Below are 23,812 nucleotides of genomic sequence, written 5' to 3'. Positions count from 1 at the left end.
CGCGTGACTCTGTGACGCAGTACGTAGTGATCAATGAGCACAATCGATCAGACCTGATAAGTTGATTGTGATTTTCGGTGATCATCCAAACTTTAAGATCCACCACAAAACAATACATCGTTTATGCACTTTACTTTAGTGTAGCCTAATAATTAAAAATAGAACTTCTGACATTAAAAATAAAATGTATCAATAATAATTAGCACAATAATAATAATAAACAAACATACCAATAATAATGACGAAAGCATTTTACGTGTAGTCTAATCAAAATTGAAGTTACACAGACCAAATTATATTATATTCATACATTTAATGTATTAACAAATGATTATTTAGAAGCAAAATATTACTCATATGGAGACCCCCTTGCAAAAACTAAAATACTTAGGTAGGCCTAAAAAATCTTCAAAGATTTCCTTGCAAAGGAGAAAAGATAAAGTTTCCTTCCTATGAGCAATGAAGTTTTCAAAAAGTATATAAAGAAAAAGAAAATCATGTACATCAACATTCTCATAAACCTTCTTTTCATAAATGTTTTGCTACACTTTCAATGCCTACATTTAAAGTTTAAAAGCCAAACAAGCCAAACTATATACACTCTAACAAACACACAGGCACATTTAATTTGTTGAATACAATTTTACTATTGATACAATGATTTTATTGTGAGTCTGTGTGGGAAGGACACGTCTCCAAATGACAGCTTACTGTATCAGTAACACTGTTTGAGTTGTCCTGCTGCAGTAAACAGGTCTCTTATCTAATAGTGGACTGTTCTTTCAAAGCTGGTCGCTCTATTAGACGAGTCATGCAGTACTTAAATCCTTTTTGTGCAACCCACTTTCACTTCTTTTCATACACAATGCGCTGCTCTCTGATCCTCTCTATCATTCTACCCACTGGCATTATATAACATCAAATCAGATCATACCTAAAAAGAATACCTGTCTTGTGCCTGCACTAAATGGCTTTATCAACACCATATTTCAAGCCTGCACACGTGGTGTATATGCTATTTCTTTTGGTAAATGAACAAACCACTTCTGAATCATCTTAATTTTCACTTGATTGGGTATTTAACAAGATTTATTTGATATAAAACCATTTCACGTAGGAATATTCTCTAATGGCTCATTTTACCAAAATTACTTCTTTTTGTAGTTACATCCTCGCATGCATCACTCCGTTCATTCATCTGTCGTTAGAAATGTCCACGGGGCTTTGACGAGACTATTTGCATCTTTCCTAGCATAAAAGTACATCATTTACACTTCTTTTTGCACACAACTTAAAAACACGTTTCAGGCTTTTGCTTTTCTGAATGTGCCAAATTTCTCCCCGTGATTTACTGTAAAGGAAGGGAATATTTCTTTCACCGCAGCATACAAGTCTTCAAAATCCTGGTTCACTGTGATGTCCTTGAGAAAAAGATACACAGAAGAGCAAGTGAATAGGTTGGAGGGGGAGGATCTGCAAAAAGTCGTATTCATGTGTAATATGTGTGACTTACCCAAAAGTCTAGTGTCTCCATGGCTGAATCTGGGTTTTCCTGTACAGACTTAAGTATCCCATAACACCCAACACTCTGGATTGGGTTCCTACCCATCTGGCAAACAAAGAAAAACACAACAACACTTTGATAATAGTATTGGCACAAGTGTCTCTGTCATTATGCTTATGATTCAATGTGAGTGTTCTGGCATTTTTTGCAAAAACTTATGAGAAATAAAATTTCACTCTTACACTTTTCTGTTTAATTGAAGTCTACAGCTAGCAGCATCTTGGCATAGCTTATCACAGAGAACAGTGACAGAGGGTATAAGAGCCTGGCTCTGTTCAGTGGTAATCACTTCTCCCCAAAGCACCTCAATGTTAGCATGTTAGCAAGCAAACAGATTGTATCTCCTTTACTTGAAGTGCTCTCAGGAATACTGTGGTCACCTTTTGGCTGAAGTACCTTCCTTTTATTTCTAATTCTTTTTTTTTTTTTGTGAAAATTTAAAAAATAATTTGATTTGTCTTTTCTTTATAACAGTTTTTGTTTTTCAGAGTGCAGCCAGACAGATTTCATCGATGTTTTAACAGAGAAAGGCTCTTTCCCCTTGCTATGCTAGGCTAAGCTAACTGCACGCTAGCAGCAGCTTCTTATGGACGGTAGGTTGGTATTAGTCTAGGATTCTAAGTAATTCTCCTGCCCAAAAAATTTTGAGCTATTCCTTTAAATCTTGAAAAGCAGTTTTAGATGGAATTTAGCAAGTCCCGGCCACTTTCGGTACATCTTCTCATTGATGTAATAGGCCTATAGCTAATATCAATCAGGTTTAATGCAGTGGAAAAACAAAAACAACAGGTGACAACTTCACAATTCAATTGCCTTGATACAGATTCTGTTCTGTCTTCGAACTTTGAATCTTTTATGCAATTGATAAAAAAATTAAATTCTTACTTCACCAAATTGAGTTGTTCACAGAGAGTTGTTTAGCAGAACACCCGAGCAGAATTTCAATTCAAGAGTAAACATCAGGTTCTCAGGCTGTAACGAAATTTCAGCGCAACTTTTATCGATAATGTCTTTTCTAACACGAACTTGTATCAGGATAAAATAAAGTCTCTAAACTCTGCTTGAAGTCCACATTAGAACTCATAACAATGATCCATTTATTCATCTTATTTTATTTGCTGATGCCCCCCGTTGCTTTAAAAGCTCCAAGCCATCTCTCTCAGAAGCTTACATTCAGGGATTTGATTGTCTTGTTTGCTTTGAGGCCCATGGCTAGTCGGATAGCTCCTTCAGGGGGTATTCGGTTGTTACTGTTGAGAGAAAAAAAATGCAGAAAACAGGAGAAAAAGTGGGTTGGCGTGTGAGAAAAGTAATCATAAAGTGTTATCTTTTAAAAGCACTTTTCATCAGTGTTGCTCACATGTATATGAATTGTGAAGAAAGCTTTGTTTTGCTTGAGAACTAAAGAAGAGGCAGTTCAAGAAAAAAAAAAAAGGTGACTACCGTTGAAGATTTATTAGAAAAATAAAAAACCTGGTGAAGCAATATGGCCACAAGAAGTCAAATAAAAACAAGTTTAGGTAAGCTTTGTCTCACATTAAGAACCAAACAGGATTTAACGAATACCGTGATTTACTCTCATTGTGATCTAAAAGAATCAGCTCAACCAGAGTTGTTACTTTCGCCCCTTTTTAAACTCACTTACTGTATGATAATCAGACACAGATAACAGGTCCATACCTCACATTCAGCTCCTCTAAAACACTGTTTTCTTTCAGAGCCTGTCCTAAAGCAACGGCTCCTTCTTTACCGAACCCATTAAATGACAGATCCACGCTTCTAAGGAAAATGTTTCCCTGCAAAAAAAAGAAAGAAAAATTATTTCATATGCAATACCAAGGACATTCAACAGGTTCACTAAAGCGATTAACCAGAGTCCAAAGGCTCAATTTGATTTAAAGTGAGAGAGCTAGAGATTCTGGAATAATAAGCCTCTCAGGACCTGAATCAATCAAAGCTGTCAATGCAGCTTACTGATCAGGGTCCTCTTGACCAGTTTGGTCATTAAGGAAGGCTGCTTCTACACTGTCTCTCCTGCTGGGAGTTTCTTAATGAACACTTGACCAGAGGGCTGGTTCACAAAGCAGGATAAACAAGTTAGCCCGTTTTTTAATATACAGCTCTCCTCTCTATCAACCTGCATAACTGAATCATGTTTTGTTTAGAAATGTCTGTCTCCATTGACATCATAAAAACGCTAATTTGTTGTTGATGGTGGGGATGATGATGGTGGCAATAATGGCAGTGGATGAATTCTGGATGAATATTGTTATCATTGCCATTTATACATTTTTTTTTTAGTGACTTTGTATTTGTTTTCCTCCGTCTTCCCACTCTGACTTTCCATCCAAAATCTTCATACCACTCCCTCACCAGAAGGTCTATTAAACACTTAATTACACACCCACACACACACGCGAGCACACACACACACACACACACACACACACACACACACGCGCACACACACACACGCACACACACATACAAGTAAAACATGAATTTACCCCTTTTCTGGCCTGTGCTCACTGTAATTGTCTCTTGTGTTGTATCGTAAGTCTCTTGTCTTGCAATAATAAAAAAATAAAAAATTAAAGAAATTTGGAATATTATCAGCAGAATACTCTATCCTGTTTTTAGTCAGCTAACTTTCATATTAATCCTGGTCACGGGTAGACCTAATGATTCATTATGAATTTCAATATACCAAATTGACTCTTGAGACAGCAATGGCTAATTGCTTAATGACTAGGCATGGGACGGGCCTGTCTTACTTCATATGTCTCCACATGTCCAAGACGTGTAGGGCTCGTAAGAATGTACCACTGATGAAAAGAGTTCGGAGGGTGATACTTTTTTGTAAATCACTGACAAAACCTCAAACACACAAATAAATGTGTTAGAAATGGTGGAATCAATGTTTTTATCTGCTCTAATGAAAACTGCAAATGTTAGCGCCATGCTATGTACTTATTTCTATGCCACTTTCCTTCCTCCCTGATACAGATTCTGAGACCTAGGTTTGAGTATCAGCCAATTTATGAGTACTCCTCTGATATGATCAAAACAATATTGTTAGAAAATGTATAGCTGAAACTTCACTAGCTTTAAGTAACAACACTCTCTCTGCTAGCACCATGGTGCTTGTATTTATTACTGTTCCACAGTTATCAATCTGCAAACAGCTTTTTGGTTATGGTACAGGTTTGATACGTTGACTTGAAACCTCGTCAATAACCAACACCACATTTTAGGCTTTATTAGAGGCTTTTATCGAATCTTTAATTGGTCTCAGAACAACTTATTTTGATGGTTTCATCTGATATAAGCTGCACAAACCATACTGCTCTAAGCGTCCACGTTATCAAAGTCAATGTTATTCTGTATTGTGGGTGTTCAAAATCTAAAATCAGTCTTCAAACACTGATTTTCAGGTGTATTACCCCGAGGCCATTGGCCAGCAGCACAGCTCCTCTTCCTCGAATGCAGTTCCAGGCCAGACTTAATGATCTTAATCCGGTGTTTTCTGACAGACAGTCTCCCAGGATTTGCCCTTTTGATGAGAAACGAAACGAGGGATAAGGCATTATGACAAATTAAAAGTTCCATTAAGTAATAATTCAAGAAAATGTCTAATAACCTTAGTTAATTATAACAACTAGTCGGTCAGTGTCAGTCATAGGAGCTTGTGACAGCTGTTTGGCATCCAGACAGGTGCGGCAGGAAAGACATATCAAATGACAGCTCAATTTTAGATATTTTACAAGTACTTATTAAAATCAAACACTCGATTCTACACTCTGTGGGTATCTTATCTCCACTGAGATGGTGTGATTGTGTGTTTCATAGCCTAAAAGCACCAGTGAGTAAGGGCTGACGTAGAGATCACAAATAGAGAGCTCCTTGTTATTATCTCACCACTTTATTTCAATGATAAGAAAGTGCATGGCTCTCAGTGGTTCAGAATCACAGAAAAAAAAAAGAAGCTCTCACTGTGCTCAGTTGAAAAAGCAATATCACCATAGCATTGGATGTCAGAGTGTGAGATTGGTGTACTTTCTCTGACGGACCCACTGTACGGAAGTGTGCACTCAAGCCAAATGAGGATGTTCTTCGATATGTCAGCAGAGGAGGAACTAGAAATGAATATGTGGGGAGGGATCAGAGACGCACAAACATCAATAAGACATTATGGTGCCCCCTTTCCTACAGACAGATTTATTTTCAATTACCTACATCAGATGCTCAGTGCATCCTGGTCTGCTGTTCTCCCATAGGTTGTCTGTCACAGAGCTCATCCCCAGCATAATTGAAAGAGGTTTTAATGAAGGGGATATCTTCTTGACCTTTGAATGTCAGAGTCTGCTGCTGTCTGCTGTCCTGTGACTGCTCAGCGATAAGGCTGCGCTATATGGAAAACTACTGGTGGTTTTATGGCGACGGTTTTGACAAATCTATTACCGTACCTGCACGGCATTAAATCTGTCTGCCCCTACATAGTAATTGGTTCATTTATTTACTTTAACTTGTATTGTGCGGAGGGCGTATCCAAACTTCTGAGTCAAGCTCAGTTAATGTGGCTGACATATGCAGCGGAGTGGTAATAAATAAGTCCTCTGTGATTCATTCCTGAAGGATTCCAAATATAGATTTCTCTCCAAAAGTCACGAGAAAGTACTAAAAAAAGGAATATTAATTTAAAATCAATACTGGGTCCTCAAACATGCACAGGCTTTCCAGAGGTCAGGTATAAATGAGTACTATGGTTAAATGTTTTTCTGTCTTACCTGCATGATCTCCCAGAGCGTTGTAGCTGAGGTCGAGGTGCTGCAGCGTTATGTTGGTGATCAGTGCTGGACCAAGGTGTTCAGCGGACCGGTCTGTGACATGGTTTCCTGATAGATTAAGGCTCATGAGGGTGCTGTTCTCTTTCAGCATAACAGCAATGGCTCTTGCCCCATAATCCCCAAGTTTGTTGTCAGAAAGGTCCAACTCTGGGGTCGACACACAAGTGAACAAAAAAAAAAGGCAGATTAAAAAACAACGAAATGACGACAGAAAAGCTGATGACAAATTCATTTAAAGGGAGGGAGTGCAGAGTTTTATCCACCAAATGTTAACATTTGGTAACATTTGTTGAGTGTTTGCTGATTGGCTTACTTTTTTTTACAAAAAAAGGGGTGATCATATCCAAAACTATTGACCACTTCACCTTTCCATCAGCTTTGAGTTAGGCTTCATCAAAAGGCTCAGAGTTTTTTAAGTCATGGTTCTTTGACATCATCTCCTCCTTTTTGAAGTAATGCCCTTTGGGAGGAGAGTAAACCTGAGCAAAACTTCAAATTGGAGCAGTTCAAAAGAGGTATGATCTGTGAGGATACTTGGTTCATGAACGATAAAGAATTTCTATAATTATCGCCTCTGTATGTTTTTAAAATAAATCATCTTTTTATAAAGTCTGTAAATATTACTGAAACATTACTTTTATTAATATAACCAGGGGATAAATCAGTGTCTGCGACTGGGGACCCCCACTGTCTCTGGAAGTGGATAAGACATATAACATAGAGCACAGCCGTTCAAACCCAACACTAGTAACACAAAAGAACATCACAAATTCAACAGCCTAAAAACCATAAAATGATTTTATATAGTAATTTGTTGTAAGAAAAGCCACAGGCAGTGGTTCAATCTAGAGGATGGATAGATCAAACAAACAAAGACACTAACTCCAAGAGGTATTAATAAAGGAACAGTATAGCCTCAATATGGTGGTGCTTTTATTTCTTTTTAAAATGTTATTTCTAGAGTTGGTTTCTGTTCTTTAAACGCACATCTTGTGTTTCTATATTTTTTGCAACTGGTTTCTTTTTCCATTTTTGTATGTATGTATATGTCTTGCTAATCTTAGAAAAGTGAAATTGTGTCACAAAGAAAATTATATGTAGTGTTTGAGAATGAGTTCCAGATGTGTGATTGAATTTGTCATCTAAAAACAGAGAATTGTTCTCATTTAAAATTCTGTGTTAGCTCACGTCTCCTAGCATCAGCAAGACATACATTTGCAACCCATTTGTCATACCGTATAGATTCATAAAACAGGATTACCCCAGAAATGTGAATAGTGGTGTATGATAATGGATGTTAAATATAACACCAAAACCCAAAGAGCCTGTATGACTCACAGGAGTTATTCTCCATCGACCCCCCCCCCCCCCCCCCCCCCTCCCATAGGTTCCTGAACTGTACATGGGACTGACATTGAACTCATACTGAACAGGCACCCCAGATGTTAAATCGTGTGCTGTGACATATAATTGGGGTGAGAGTTGCACAAGAGTGGGAGTGCGGGTGGGGGGGGGGGCATGCTTAAGTGTCCAGTGAAACCACCTGTAATGTAACAATTTTCCTTTAACATCTCGGCTATAGCAGCTCCGCCTATTCCTTCCATCCAATTATCTTGCAGGTTCAGCCTCAGTACTGAAGTGTTGGTTACCAAGGGAACCGCCAGAGCTTTGGTGCCCTGTAAACACACACACACACACACACACACACACACACACACAAAAGTGAAATTCTTCTGTTTGTTCACTGCGGTATATTTTCTTATCTGTGTTTCAGTTAAAAGAGTTCATTTAGTGATGCAGGTGGGCAGAAAGAGAGAGAGAGAGGGGAATATTAAACCTGTGTGAGACAAATGAAACAGAAGGCAGCTGTGTGGAGGCGTGGGTCAGAAATGAAGCACGCAGAACATGAAAATGATCGTTTCTAGGACAACTAATGAGAAAGTTGAGGGCACAAAGCCTTATGGTAACGTGATCTTTAAAAGAGGTAGATCAGAAAAAGGCACATGAAAGGTGTTTTAATGCATGCAGACCATGTTTCTGTATGATTTGGGAAATCTTTCAATGTCAAAGACATTACAAGCAGCTAAACATAGTTCCTTTAATTCTTCTCTCTGGGATTGGCAGGTGAAGATATTTAAATTCTGAAGCTGAAATGGCTTGCTAAGCAACGGATTGACTTGGGGGCTAAATTTAAAGTGAAGTATTGTTAAAATGAATAAGAAATTGTGCTGTACATTTGGACTTTCATATAAGTCAAATATAGACTGCAAAACATGTAGTAATGTGCAGTAACGTGTTTTATATTTAGTCTACAGCTGCCTTTGAAAGAAAGACGATCAGTTAATAAATGTAAAAGAAAGTCTGTGTATGTTTAAGTATTGGTTGGTTTTATTAAGATTATGTCTGAGGCTACAAAGTGTATATGGGGTAACAGTTTATGAGCATTTACCATCATTTAGAACCAAAGATTAAATTGTTCCTAAGACATTCATTAACATTCAGATCTGCATAATGAGCTCTCTGCAAGTATAAATCACGACAAGCAGCCTCTTTTTTTAATAAAATATGGAGGACTCTCACTATGTTCGTACTTTTGCATTTATGTGTATGTAAAGTGCACCGCAGAGATGTGTAACTGCATGATCTATTTCCCCGAAAACTCCTTGAATCTCAGCTGCTTTCTATTTTGCAACAGACTTTGTCATGATCAGCTCAGCCCCCCCCCCCCCCCCACACACACACACCCACACACCCACATACACCCACCCACCCACCCACCTCTCCCCCCCGGAGGAGGATGTGACTTTGAATTAATGAGTCAGTCATTGATCAGAGATCTGCACTGATCTGATATGGCGTCACACAGACAAAGCAGTTCAAACATCTGTACGTCTTTTACAAGAAGGAAGGTTCATCTCAAGTTCATTTGTGAACCTCATGTGAGGAAAAGACAATTGATAACAAACTTAAAACAAAATACAGTCTCTGGACCTGTATGAACATTTTGCACGTGCGGTAGGGGGCTGATGGTCTTGCTTTATTCTTAAGAAGGATCTTTCAAAGTATGGCTAATATTTTCTCTGAACCCTTCATAAATTTATAAAAAAAACTCTAATACTATTAACACTTAATACCAAAAAAGAATTGATTTCTCTTGGCCACTTTTGGACAGCAGCAACAAATTCTGAACAGAATATTGACATATTATCACCAGAGTTTCATCTTTATTCATTTGAGGAATTTGCTTTCCGAACATCTATCTTAATTTAAGACCAATTTCTACATTTCTTTTAGCTCTGTTATGGTCGCCAACTTTTCCTGTAGTAGATGTCATTTTGAAGCTCCTAATTTCATTTCAACATTACTCATGACCCCGATCCACTGTGACATTGTTTTCATAAAACATACTTTAAAAAAATATATAAATTTGTGTTTAGAAAAAAATACATGATAAAAGACATTGCCTGGTTCCTCCCACAGATTGAGACTACCTTATCTTCAGCAGAAAGACAACTTATATGAACCCACATATATCCCCCGCTCCCCATTGATGTATATTAATACATTCCCTTAATTGAAATGTAAGTACCTGAGGCCCCAGTCCACTGTGCGCCATGTTCAGCTCGCTCTTCTGCATGTGCTGCAGGAAGGACGAGACAGGCGCCACCTGTAAAGCTTCACACGCCTCCATGTAGCTTGTCTGCCCCGTGGGGTCATATCCCTCCTCCTTATCTGCAGAAGAGATAAAAAACACTAGCTGCACTGTCTGTCTGAATTGTTCGTCATTAATACCTCTTTGAGAAAGCAGAAATGTGGAACTCTTCCCCCCGGAGGAGGACCCTTTCAGTGTGATATTGAAAAGTCCCTCATGTCAGATTTGGTCCTCTCAGGGGAGCTCATTCATAGCAGATGGTTTCCACTTCAGCCTGACACAAAGACTGAGATGAGATCATTAAGATGCAGAACGGGGCGCCGCATGTGTGGGCAGGCGTGTGGAGGAGTTTCTGTTTTTTTTTGTCTTTTTCTGAGATGATATAGAGATTGAAAAATGAAGAGTCAGAAGGGGAAATCTTAAGATCGGAGAACAGGCCTTTTTAGTGCTCTACATCAAATTCTCAAAATATATCTGAATAAAGGATAATAATTGAACTGAATTTAAAGCAAATTTAACAACAACTCAGAGGTCTTTGGTTGCTCATTTGAGAGTAAGTAATTACTTTAGTTTATTTTGTTTTTTGTTTTTTGGGGTGGCAGGTTTCAATGAATCCAGAAGTAACTCAGGTTGTGTGATCTAGGAGAAGAAGAGAAAGAATGACATTTCTTTTGTATAGTCCTTATTATGACGCGAAAAGAATAACTAAATTAAATGTATGTTGAAAATTATGAAATGTTTTGTGCACAGATGGATTTGGAATAAACCCTCAGGATAGTGTGTTTATTTTTGTTGAGTCTACTTTTGGATTCTGGTCTCATTTTTCCAAAATATTTTTTCTTATAAGCTATGGCTATGCATATCATTTATATACAAGAATAACCTAAAAAATCAGATTAACCTTAAAACGTAACTTCATAATAAAGTTGAGCACCAACATTGTGCTTTAGACCAAAAATAGAAGGATTGGATGGTTGATTTCAATCATTTACTCAGCTCTCTGCGTGTTTCCACTCATGCCCTTTTTCACAAGATTTAAAAACTTTCCCGACCACTAATCTCCTTTTTTTTTCCATCCAAAATCAACTTTCTCATTACCTTCGCTCTCCAAATCTGTGTCGTAGTCCTCATCAGAGATCACACGCTCCTCTTCATTCTCCTCCTCCACCTCACACTCTCTTTCACCCCCATCCAGCACGTTCCCATCAGGGCTCAAGCGCTGGTCCTTTAGCCCACGCACGCCAACCTCTGTCCGGCTCACTCTTTGCTGGGAGGAGAATGACACAATAAGACATTGTGACTCCTCTGCTGCTGCTGCTGGCAGCCTGAATGAAGAGATTAGATGAAGTTGCTGCCAGGAGAATAAAACTGATACCTACACTTAGGACAGCTGAGTCCTACAATGCGGAGGATCCATTTTAAGTTGTGTCTTTAAGCTTGCATTCTTTTGTCCTTCAAGTTTTTTTTTTTTTTTTACGTCATCCTTTCTCTCCCACTTCTTCTGTCTACCTCCCTTTCAACTTTTGAACTGTCTTTCCCTCCCTACATTTCTGGGCCTATATCATATTTGTCTACATGTATCATGCAGCCATGATATTTATATATATTGTTATCTTCAGGTCAAGTTGTAAATTGTTTTTTAATCTGGATCAAAATTATTTGGATTTTCAAGTCCTATTTGGTGCTTGATCTTATTATCCAACCAGGGTTTTTCCCTGTTTTTTAATGAATATTTGACTGAATCAGCCTTATCCTACATTTTATAGATAACAAAATCCAGATAACCAGTGCTCTAAACAGGACCACATATCACAACATGTTTTGTACTGTCTGAGGTCCAATCTGCAAACTGAAAAATATCAGAAAGTGGTTGGTGGTGGGTCATGAGGTTAGATGAGTTAAGAACCACTGGTCTAGAGCACTTTTTTGTATAGAAATAATGTTTTTGTCAGTACACTGCTTACACTGTATTTCTCTCTTTAAGTATACCTCATGCAGCCCCATGGTTAGACCACATAAAAGTAATGCAATTAAAACAGACTGTCAGGGCGAGCCTCTGAGTCCCCTCTGTTTAATTAATTCCTGCAGAGCACAGAGGTCAAGAAAAAAAATCCATAAAAAAGAAATAACGGGTCTCCAGACTGTATTTCCTTGCCCTGGGCAAGGAAAAGTGCTCAGACTTGCTAAGAGCTGGTGTTATTTTTAAGTCCTTCATTTCTAAAGCCTCATGAACTTTTGCAAGTGTACAGCCAGCTTTCAATTCCTACAAAAAAAAGCCATCTCCTGTGACCTATTTAACTTCATAAAAACCCACATCCCTACCTGCTTGTTGACACTTTCTCTTGCTTAAGAGTTTGCAGACTTGGCTGGATGGCTCAGCTTCCTACCTCCCACAACTGCAGCTTCTCAGTTTGTATTTCTGCGTCATCATCTCCCAGCACAGAAGGCAGCAGCGTCTCCTTGGCCGACTCCTTCCCGTGAACCATGACTTACTTCAGCTCTGAGTAATGGTGCTATTGATGCTCTGAAAGATATATTTTGCTTCCTTTACGCAATAAAGGTAAAAATAAAAAATAAATATCACCTTTGAAATTCTGCTGGGTTGTTTTTAGTCTGTGTGTGTGTGTGTGGTGTTCAAAGATTTTAGAGCTGGTGAAATCGTTGCTGGTGCTTTCAACCAGCAGGTACTTCAGTGTGTTCATGCAACCTAGCTTGCTCAACAGGAGGGTCAAACTCTTTGAGCTTATCAGCAAGGACACTGCTTGTGTGTGACAGCCAGTCACCAGTCAGAGTTCCACAGTAAAGTTTGGATGGCTTGTTTTGTTGACACGTTGCCATGGTGCTGAGAGGCAGCACTGTATTGTGAGTGTAGACGAGCGCATACAGAGGCAGAAAAAAGGAGAGGAAGTAAAGGGCTTGTTTGTTGCAAAGCACTGTATCAACATCTTAATCTGACCTTCAAACTAAAACATGTCGGCCTTAAGAAAGTCCCACTGCAGGAATAAACCTTTCCAGTCCTGCGTCTATCTCATATAAACAACAAAAACAAACCAAGCAAATGTGTTGACATATTCTGTAAATGTTTCTCTTTATTTGTACACGACAAAGGTCATTATAGCAGAGGCTGATTGGATCAGAGTTGTTCATAGCAGCAGCGATATGCAAACACATTAAATGAAACCCCTTGAAAGTGTTTTTTTCTTCTTTTTTTTTTTTTTTTTTGTTGCCATCCGGAGCCCAGTGAGGAAGGCTTGAAAACCTCACAAATACAGTCTGACTGAGTGACACAGTGCTGGTAAATAGACAGAGCTTTATAAATATGAACAGAAGACAGAAGATCACCACCATGCATTTATTTACTGCTGCTGCTGCTGCTGCTTTATCCCCCATACTGAAAGGAAATGAGAGACGCTTTAGAATATGCCTTTTGTTCTTTTTAAATCAAGCAGATTCATAGCGCTCCTTTAAATAATCAAAATACATTCTTAGAAAAGATCGGGGTGGTACTCTTTATATGTAATACTTTTCATTTGAATATATATATATATTTATATAGAAGCTGTATATAGAAGCTATTTATTGTATCAATTGGTTTTGTTGCACATTTTACACCACTGACATTTAATTGACACTCTCATTCCAGTTAAACTAAATCTGTTAAAAAATGATACAGAGGAGACATTCATATAGAATGAACAACGGTGGGGACAATGAGAATCACCCATTTTCCCCGGCAGTAAAAACAGCTGTCATGGGGGGGGGGGGACATTTGAAAATCACATTGAAATCTGTTGCTCATGCTGACAGTTATCTTTAATTAGAAAGAAAAAGAAGGTAACAAACAAGACCCAGAAGCCGAGAAGAAAACAAGCTTACTGCAGTTGCTGCGGAGTGTGATCAATGAACGACATGGCCCCCCCCTGCACTATAAATTCAAATTACAACCCTGACTTATTGGAAAGCAGCGAATGACCACAGCAGCAGTAGTGTGATCGCCTTATCCCTGAATGAAAAACTTTCCTGCAACATAACAATAATACAACTGAACATTAACATTTAAGCCAAAATGTGCAGTTTCCTGTCACAGAAAAAAAAAGCAACCCATAACATTAAAGTTGCAGCCTTGTGTGACCCTTAAAGCAACAAATTCATCAGAATAGGACCAATTTGACAGAGAAAGAGCAGAATCAACATGTAAAAACATACACCTGAGCACATGCGTGTTTTACACCCACTCGTATAGACATGCGGACATTTATGACCACACACAAACGCACACACACACTCACACACACACACGCACACGCACACGCACGCACATGCATGCTGATGCTACTGAGCAGGTGTCAGGTCACAGTGAAAGGGTGGCGCATGAGCTGCAGGGTTCGCACACATAATCATGCAGAGAAACGTACGAGAGAATGGATGTGCTTTGTGTAGGCAGAGGCAGAGAGTTAATGTAAGGCAAGAGGCAGAGGAGTTATGATGCAGACGATGCTAGTAGGTGTATTCATTCATTTCAACTCTTACAGAGATTCTATATTTTTAAGGTCTTGTTTTATCTTTTGGGAAAAAATACCACTCCAAAGTTTTCTTGATGAGTAAGATGATTAAAGTTACACTACAACCCAATACTTTTTAACCAGGTGTTGTTAGCCTAGCCTTGCATAAAAATTGGAAATGGTGCCAGAGTTCAATTAGGTATAACTTAAGGAATATGACCTCACCCTGATACGAAACACTTAATAACAAGCTATACCTCAATAATCCAGAAAGATGAGTAAGACAGCTAGCCTTTACAACTGTTAATATTTGGCAGCACCAATAAGGAGATATTGTTAGAATCGCCCACAGTTTGTATGTAAAGCTTTGAGCAGCTTTCGCAGCTGAGCATTAGCATGCAGCAAAGAAATGCAGTGAAAACTAATAAAATGGTCGTGAATTTTGTTGTTCAAACTCTAAATCCTGGATCATTTTGTGGGTTTTAGCAATGACTAAAACATAATGCAACATTTTACCATTTCAACAATTTAACCCCTCACATAAAAAAAAAAAGAGCTGGAAAAGTGACAATCAGACCATAAGCTTATATTTCCCATACAGACATTATTGTGGTATCAATAGAACTCCGCAGTAACGAGTCCTAAAACCCAGAAATTCAGTAGCATTTTAGCACGTCCTGTTTCCTCGACTCAAAGTCTAACTGGGATTTTTGAATGAGTTCTCGGTCAGATGCCGAGATGCCAAATACAAAATTTCTAACATGCCAGAATGGTGATCGGCCATCGTGCATCGGTGTACGCAGCGCGACTAACAACGTGCGATCGGGCTGGAATTCGGCCAGACTTCAAAATCCGCCATATGACTCAAATAACGGGTCTAAATCGGCCTGAAATCGCACAGTGTATGCACAGCTTATGAGAATAGTCCCACAGCATAAAATTAAAATAAAACGGATCAGATTTTGAATTGTTTAATTTTACACTTACGGCACCATTTTCTTTAATATATGTTAAATAAATACTTTAATATTTTAAAATCTGAGAGACCTGAATGAGTTAAAGAAGTGTATATTCATTAGCAATTAGAATGTATTTTAATATGTAATGACTGGCTGTGGGCTGTCCTGCACATTTCTACACAGCTGCCTTGGGTTGGAGGAGCACCAGCTGGAAAAAAAACAAAACATTATGATGTTACGAGAGAATGGACAGGCCACTAGAAACAGATCTGACACAGAGGCTGATGCATTCTGATGGATTGCCAATGAAGAGCTAGATAACCTGTTGGTTGTGGCTTTGACAGAATAGCTGTTTTCATAATTCAGGATGAGCTATCAACATGCCAAATTTGTTTGCAAAAGAATCTGTCACTCAGTTTTTGTTTTTTTCTATCTGCATGCCTGTACATCATATACATACCTCTCCCCTTTTAACTTCCCTTGAAACAACAGCCTCTGATTAAAAAAAAAAAAAAAAAACATCAACAGTTTTCTTCTTTTCTAGAACACAAAGCTGACTTGTGTCATACTTCAGAAATGTCTGTGAATTTGTTAGCAATGCCTGATGCTTCCTTGTGAGTGTAAAACCTCAATAAAAGCCTTTGAACTGTAACAATAACACAGAGTACATCATATTTCTTGAGTATATTTTTGTCTTGGTCATGCATTCACAATGAGGCAGGTCATTACACTAGGTGCACACATTATGAATCAAATGATCAATTTATCATTTTTGGAAGTATCATCAACAAGCAGAAAAAAAACAAAAAAAAAAAAACAACAGAGTCTCGGAGAACAGAACATTTTAGCTTGCTACAGGCAAAACCGCAGAGCCCAACAGAAACATTGAATTGGTATAAAAAAAGAAAGGAACCCATTTTTAAAGTACAAAAATTGGCACAGTATTCTTCAACCAGCGTTGCTGTGTCTTCTGGACTGGTTTCCGTCAGAAAGCCCCTATTCCATTATGAGCAGAAAACCCTGAGAGAGAAGGAGAGAAATACAGACAGACAGGAAAACAGAGACATAGAAATAGACATGTTACAGTCATTACTCATCCAGCGAACAGGGGCTTTGATAGCCAAATGTGAAATTCAAGTGACAATCCACACAGGAACCATCGTCTGTGATGCATTATGTTGGTGCTTAATGAGCCGTAGTGGCTATGTAGGGTCCTTGTTTTGCTCTCATGACGAGGGCTATATGAAGTGTCATATCTTGAATATGCGCAAATAATGGCGGAAAAAAAACAACAGAAATGGAACAGAGCCACTCGCTTTCGCTCTAATCCTCTTAGTTTATAGGCCGTCATCCACAGGTTTCCGTGGAAACCAACTCTGTTTTCATGTCAAAGTAGGGGAAAGATAACACATAAGTAAACGCCAACAACTACAGGTTGCGGATTGGATTTGGATTTATACAAACGTTTCTTAAGCCGCTCTGGTAATCTTAGCGGCTTGGATAAATCTCAATGGGCTGAGCCAAAACAGTTTTTTTTTTTTTTTCATTCCTTAAATACAAGCTAACAGCTGGGAAATTTGAGTGATAAAAAGCATCAATGAATACATTACTGAACACATCGTAGATCTTAAGCATCCCACACAGTTCAGGAGTGTTGAAGGTGAGGAAAAGTGAATCATTGTTCAGTGTTGTGTGTATACACCACCACACTTTACCATGACTCCCACAATCCAGTCAGAAACAAACAGACTGACAATGAGCCAATGAAATAGGACAAAGGATTACATTTCAATGACAAAAGGAATTCATCTGTCATTTGATGATGAATGGCATGAGGTGCCATTGAAAAACAAATAATAAAAGATGAATCATAATTCTGAGACAGCAGGTAACAAAATTAGCAAATGGTTAGCATCGCAATTGAAAAGGTTGAAGGTTAAGTGCTAGCAACTGGACAATATGGGGAAAGCGTCTGTTGACTGGAGGTAAGTGTGCCCCAATAAGTGGAAGCTTGGCATAGTATCGTATGGAAAGGGGAAGCAACACTAATATGTCAAGATCTTCTGTATCAGTAATGTTATGCTGTTTTCCTAATCTAGATTTCTCTTTTCCAGTTTTCTTTGGCTTCTCTGATTTTCATTGCCTTGACCTTTTCATTCGTGTTAAAATATTACCACATACAGTCCTTTACACTGCCCCATTCCCCATGAATTCCAGCCCCCCAATTGTGCATTAGCCTTAAAGCCACCTGTTGCTAGTGCAACCACAGCTTGCTAACTGGTTAATGGGGGCATAAGAAGTCGTATTTGAGGTATGACTTTGTAGCCATTCAAATTACTCCACACAACAACAAACAAAACACCAGGGAACATACAGAAAGTTGTAAGAATGATAAAAACAGATGAAACATATAAAGGCAGAGGAGAGATTTGGATCTCTTCCCATGACTGCTACTATCAACCTCACAAATCTGTGAAGTCGTTTTTACCCACAGCATGATACAACTAGTGGAAAGTTTGCCCTTAAATCTTGTGTGGACATTAAAGGATACTAAATACACATCAAAAGGTTTTGGATAGCTCTGGAGGAGCTCTATCACATTGTGTAAAGTTGTATGTCTCTCTGTATGAAAAATGTGTAACCACTCACTCATCTGAGTCCTTTTTGCTTTCTTCAATGTAGGCAATGGACTCCGAACGAAGCCGGTTGGTGACCTCGTATGTGCGCAGGGTGACACCAAAGATGTCCTCATGGTAGCGGTTCTCATCCTGGAAACCATCATGTGGTTAAAAAAATGAAAAGGTGGAAATGTTGAATTGGATATCTTTTTTTTCATATTTTTAGTATTCAAAAGGCCTTATATGAAAAATAAAACACATCATCATTGGGACAAATAATGCTATCTCAAGTCAGTCTAATTCTGTGTAAAGCATAGGTCTTACTTTGAAGAACTTTTTTGGCTCTTTACTACTTGTACACTTCATACAGGGGATTTCATTCTGTCCAAAGTTTAACAACAGGGGTACAGCAATTGTAACGATCAGTGTGGCAGGGTTAAAAGTATGCAAATCAGTCATTGACCAGAAAACTGCTATGTTTTCCTCACTCTTACCCGAAGCTTGCTGATAAAGAAGCCAGCATCTTCCAGGGTCATGCTGCCCTGCTGTTTGATGATGTGCTGGACAGTCTTGAGAACATCTCCGGCCATTGTAACATCCCCGCAGACATAGATGTGTCCCCCCTCCTCCCTCAGGCACTGGTACACTGTCTCTGACAGCTGCTCGCGCAGAACATCTTGTACGTATTTCTTACAGAGAGGCAGAGGAGGAATGATGCGTGAGTGTGAAGAAGTCAATTATGAGAAAGTAGGAAAGGAGACAATGAAAAATGCAGTCAGGGGACAACTGACTGACAGAGTGTAAAGTCAAAGTATGTAGAATTTGCAAATGCAGTTATTATCAATATTTGATCTTAATCTGAGGACTAAAAAAGTATAAAAAAGCTGTTTCACCACAATGAAAAGCTAAAGAAAATCATCAAATAGAAACACACCATTTCAACTGAAGTGAAAGTACTCACAAGCTTTCTTTGAAACAAAAAAAAAGCCCTTACTTCACTCAGTGATTTTATTTCAAACCCACACAGCTCCACAAGGATTTATGACAAGCTGACTCATCCAGAGATATGGACAGTTTAGCACTTGTACCTTTGGTTTGCCGGGTTCTCTGGAATAGGCCGTGTATAGCTCCTTGAACACCTCTTTGTTCTTGGCCTGGATGGTCTCCTCCTTGTAGATGTGATCCATCTCAGACTGCCGACAGCCAAACACCAGGATCATGGGGCACAACTCCATTCCTAAAGACGACAGGCAAAGAGTCGTCATTACTCTGAAAGGTGCTGTTGGAGCGATAGTCAAAATCTCTGACAGGGATTTGCTGTAATTTCCATTATTACTCACAGGTGCATATGACAGCATTCTAACTGCATGAATAAATGTAACACCTTGTCCTGGAGATTCTAAAAATCAGCCATCAAATTGAAGATTCTGTCTGCAGGTTCATGCATAGCAGTTAAATTCCACTGCAAATCCTATTAGGCAGTAATAAATACATTTCCGGAATAAGGACAAAACCAACCATTGTGTTCAAGGTCATACAGTCTCTGTTCCCAGAAACTTCGGAAGGGGGCGATTCCTGTTCCTGGACCCACCAGGATACAAGGAGCTTGGTTGTCTTTGGGAAGTTGGAATGATGGTGCACTAGAACAATGAAATAGATAAAGAATCACAAATGAGGTAAAAATACTGGAAAAAACTATCCTGGCTCTGTCCAACTTAAACAAAACTGGACTCACTTTTAAGCTCACTAATTAGAATATTAAAGCTGTGGTGTGCAACTTTGAGAAATGAATCAGAGTTGGCAATATTTAAAAAGTATCCAACAAAAAATTGCTGACACTTCTCTGACAGGCCTCCCTCTGAACATATTAACATGCACTGCCTGACTGCTGCTGGTGTCCACAAAAGAGCGTTGGTAAGAGAAGCACAACACATTGTTGTCATCACTAATTGTACCCAACAACCTTTCTGTGCCATTGTTGCAGAGCGGAATCCCAGGCCAAGTTTGTTTAGCATTGTGAAAAACTCAGGTCATGGACAATGAGGGAGCGGGCAGAGTGCACACTAGTTGGCAGTTAGAAGAAGTCAAATTAAAATAATACATTTTAATTATATGGCAATTTAAAAAAAACAGAGTAACAAAGTGCTTTACAAATGAAAATAAAATGATTTTGTTTAATGCTGAAAAACAAGCAGGCTTTGTGCCCAAGTGCCTGACAGTAAACATAACAAAATATAATAATGTTACTAAACTAAAATGCCTAGCTTTATGTCTGGTTAGTTTAAAAATAACAAGTTCCTGTATCGGTGGTTGTGTGGCAGGCTTTGTCTTGGTCAGCAACGAGTAAAAGCAGTTAAACTTTACCAGCATGTCTGTCAGGGGAGTGTGGGGACAATCCAGTCATTTTCATTGCACGGCCAGACGGTCCCCCTTTATATCCGTCCCTGGCACTCGCTCTTAATTCTCAAGTGTATTTCTTTCCCGTGCCGTGTGCAATGCAAGCAGGACAAATACCTCACATATTTTTCACAGAACTGGAGTTACCTTGGTAACCTAACATTCTCTTTCAAACCTCACTTGTTATCTCCCTATGGGAGATATGGCCAACTCCAGGGTTGTTTGTTACAAAGTCCATAATACCTCTATCGAAAAAGGTTGTCACCGCGAACTCTCCCCAAGGGCTAGCCCCCATTTAAGAAGAACCAATACTAAGGACAGAGGGCGCCATAGAATGCCCTGTCACATCCAGGCGATGAAACTGAATAAATGTATATGGGGATGCACAACTGGCAGGAGCCGAATCACTCACTGATATGACATAAACAGGTTCATATGAGGTGGCCATCCCTCTTGCGGAAAAAGCCCGGAGCCCCTCCTATGGCTGACTCTCATATGCCAACAAGAATGCTTCCACTACCCAGTGAGACAGACGCTGGCGAGACTGGGCTCTCTCTCTGTGAGAAAGGGTCCATGAGACATAAAGCTGACTGCTCTCTCTAAACCCCCTAGTCCTGTTCAAATAGATGCGTAAAGCTTGAACTGGACGGAGCATATTTAGCCGCGTGAAGTGTGAAAAGCAAGCAGCTGGAATGTGGGGCAGCTAGAAGAAGACTCACTAACCTTGGTCATAAAAGCAGTATTAAAGTCATCACTTTTTCATAGCCAGGAGAAAAGTGCAAGCAGGATAAAAGCACAGACAAGACTTGTCACTATTTGGCTGAGGTCAGAGCCAGAAACAGAATAGTTTTTTAGCGAAAGCACCTTCAAGTCTGGACTGGCTTTCAGACTCGAGTGGACAGAAAAGCAAGCCAAGATATTAAGATAAACTTTGAGTTTGGGGCGCTTGCGATACTTTAACTACACACAAAACTATTTATATCGCTAGAAACGGCAAAGTCTGTGCCGGTGTTACGGTTAAAAGAGTTAACATGTTGTTAACGATCGTACGTTACGTGTCCTAACGAAAGTATATATTTTTTTAGCTTTCATTAAAACATATCTCATAAGTAATTATGACATTATGATAAGACAAAAACTGAACTGAGAGGCATTTGTTAGGACACTTTCAGTCGCGTTTGTCTGAAAGTCATCAGTTAACATGGTCACTCTTTTAACCGTAACACCAGAACGTCACTTCAGTGATATTGCTGATATTTAGAGGAGAATCTCTTTTCTTACACCGCTGTAGGATGAACGTCTACAAACATACAGGCAGCTTTATGTATTATTGATCGGTCTGGGTCGATAATGCTGCTGTTTGAGAAGTGAAGGGCAAGAAATTCCTCATCATTAAGCACCGGTGAGTGCTAATTAGCTAACATTAGCTAGTTAGCATTAGCTAGCAATAGTATCAGCTGTCAATTGTAGTGTTCTGGGGCAGTAATTTGAGTTAACGGCAGGAATATTTAGATTTATTCAACACTATAACTGATGTCAGGATGAGGAGATGTCCGATGTTTCCCGTCACAGGAGCCGCGGAGGGTCTAACTGCTGCACAAACGTCCTCTTCTCTGTTTTTTTTCTTGGATTAAATTCTGTAGAAGCAAAACTCGGGCTCGTCTCCACGCCGGTTAGTGTATCACATTAAACAACAACTGTATTTCATTTGAAAAATGTAAAAATAAAACAGATAAAAACACGTAGGGGGCCACTGAGGCCAGTAACTTCTCAGTAGCAAACAGTGGTAGAGAGCCTTTCTTGCCCTCCAGGTGGGCGGTTCCATAAGAGTGTGACGTCACGTGAAAGCTATGAATTAGAGTGCCAGACTCCGATATTCGATTCCATGAGAACTTACTTGTCCTGGTCAGGCAGGCTGGAGAGATGTGTCGTCAAAGCCCTGGACTGCACCTCTAGATACATACTCAAGAGCAGAAGGCCCAGGTCCTGAAACAGCTCGGTCTAGGACGCTGTAAGCAGGGTAACCACATTCAGATTATGGATAGACTGTGTCGTTGACTTTTTCACCTTCTAGTACAAGGAGACAGTGAAGCGCTCCATCCAATCTGGGAGGGTTAATCCTGCCGGGGCAATAGTGGATTGTTTGTCATCATCCTCATTATCAACACCAAGGAGATCCTGCTAACTAAATCATTCTTCCATCCTCCCCTCTGCAATGCTCCTTGCCTTAGAGGCTGCTGATACCCGCAAGCTACATGCAAATATTCTGATCGACATAGCGCTGCAGTGCTCGTATGATGCGGCAATGCGTGAGCGACACCTGGCCATGCTTGACACCCATAATAGCAATGCAGAGGGGATGGGGTCCCTCCCTGAGAGGGTGAACCTGCAGGCAGCTGGCAACGGTGGAACTCAACATCCATTCCCTTACTGCCCCTTGCATTACCCAGAGCCTTGTTGGGCATGGAGAAAAAAGCTACAGCTAGCAAGCTACACACCCACAAGTGCACCTTGGCTTGTTAGCTTGTTAGGCAGAAAACTGGGAACAGGTGCAGGCACGCCACAACATGAAAACCCCCACTTTTAAAAACAACTTTTTCTGGACCAAGATGAATAGACCTTAACAGAACACCTTGACGGCTGTGTCAGTAAACTGTTCAGCGGTATTCAATGTCAGGACAGCAGAGCAGCTCGATGATCGTTACGGGGGAAGAAAGCAAGGCTGAAGAGTCAGTGCTAGGGGTTGTTATAAGGGGGGGCAGGCTGGCCGTGCAGCAAAGATGATTGGTCTGTCCCCTGACAGACGTGGTGGTATTGAAGCTGCCGGGACTGTCCACACCAGACGACACTTCCCAAAGTGAGATACTGAACGAGGTTTGAAGGAAAACTTAGTTGTTTTGAATTCAAGGTTTAATAATATTAAAAATAGGGGAATCTTTGGGTGTCTCAGGATTTTATTTCGATTCTTGGGGTCACGATTCAATTCACAATCTATTTTTGATTCAAAACGATTCTGGATTCATGGATTGAAAGTCTATTTTTCTGGCTGAATGTCTTGCTGCTCTATTTGACATGCTACTGAGTTAAAGAGCTAGCCTTAGCACTTATCAGGGAGTTACTGATTAGCCAAAAAAAAAAGAAGTTTGGAATTGATTTAAAATCTCAAAAGATAAAAATCTCGATTTTTTTTTTCCCACCTCTAATTAGAAGTATTAGTCATTTAAGACTTGGAGGAGCTGGTGGGCAGATATTTTTTGATCTTTTGATAGAGCC

General features: G+C 39.5%; 2 protein-coding genes across 3 annotated transcripts in view; both read right to left on the bottom strand.

Annotated features, from left to right (window-relative positions):
- Positions 1-81: 81 nt before the first annotated feature.
- On the bottom strand, positions 82-12,740 carry lrrc74b (leucine rich repeat containing 74B). 2 transcript variants are annotated; one of them, XM_061038392.1, is made up of 10 exons: positions 12,451-12,740; positions 11,162-11,388; positions 10,001-10,143; positions 7,955-8,087; positions 6,352-6,558; positions 5,008-5,117; positions 3,245-3,360; positions 2,736-2,814; positions 1,514-1,609; positions 82-1,421 (listed from the first exon to the last, which is right to left on the bottom strand). In XM_061038392.1, the coding sequence occupies exons 1-10, from the start codon at positions 12,492-12,494 to the stop codon at positions 1,305-1,307; spliced, it is 1,272 nt and encodes a 423-aa protein (XP_060894375.1). In that variant the 5' UTR covers positions 12,495-12,740; the 3' UTR covers positions 82-1,304. The 2 variants fall into 2 exon arrangements, with proteins under 2 accessions (XP_060894375.1, XP_060894376.1); XM_061038393.1 differs by having other exon boundaries at positions 11,162-11,330.
- A 1,259-nt stretch (positions 12,741-13,999) lies between these two features.
- nos1 (nitric oxide synthase 1 (neuronal)) overlaps positions 14,000-23,812 on the bottom strand; it is a 45,114-nt gene continuing 35,301 nt past the window's right edge. The window contains exons 25-29 of the mRNA XM_061038381.1: positions 19,661-19,782; positions 19,231-19,379; positions 18,637-18,831; positions 18,174-18,292; positions 14,000-16,544 (exon numbers count right to left, since the gene is read on the bottom strand). Coding sequence (XP_060894364.1) covers positions 16,529-16,544; positions 18,174-18,292; positions 18,637-18,831; positions 19,231-19,379; positions 19,661-19,782 — 601 coding nt within the window. The 3' untranslated portion in view covers positions 14,000-16,528. The remainder of the gene's footprint in view (positions 16,545-18,173; positions 18,293-18,636; positions 18,832-19,230; positions 19,380-19,660; positions 19,783-23,812) is intronic.

This window comes from Labrus mixtus, chromosome 5, assembly GCF_963584025.1.
Source record: "Labrus mixtus chromosome 5, fLabMix1.1, whole genome shotgun sequence".
Lineage (NCBI taxonomy): Eukaryota > Metazoa > Chordata > Actinopteri > Labriformes > Labridae > Labrus > Labrus mixtus.
This window is presented reverse-complemented; position numbering and strand designations above follow the sequence as displayed.

Bases quoted from the DNA above. Each gene is read 5' to 3' on its own strand.
- lrrc74b (XM_061038392.1), bottom strand. From the start codon at position 12,494: ATGATGACGCAGAAATACAAACTGAGAAGCTGCAGTTGTGGGAG. The intron at 11,389-12,450 runs GTAGGAAGCTGA...CTCTTCATTCAG, and splicing joins AGAAGCTGCAGTTGTGGGAG to GCTGCCAGCAGCAGCAGCAG. The intron at 3,361-5,007 runs GTAATACACCTG...TTTTTTTTGCAG, and splicing joins TGCTGGCCAATGGCCTCGGG to GGAAACATTTTCCTTAGAAG.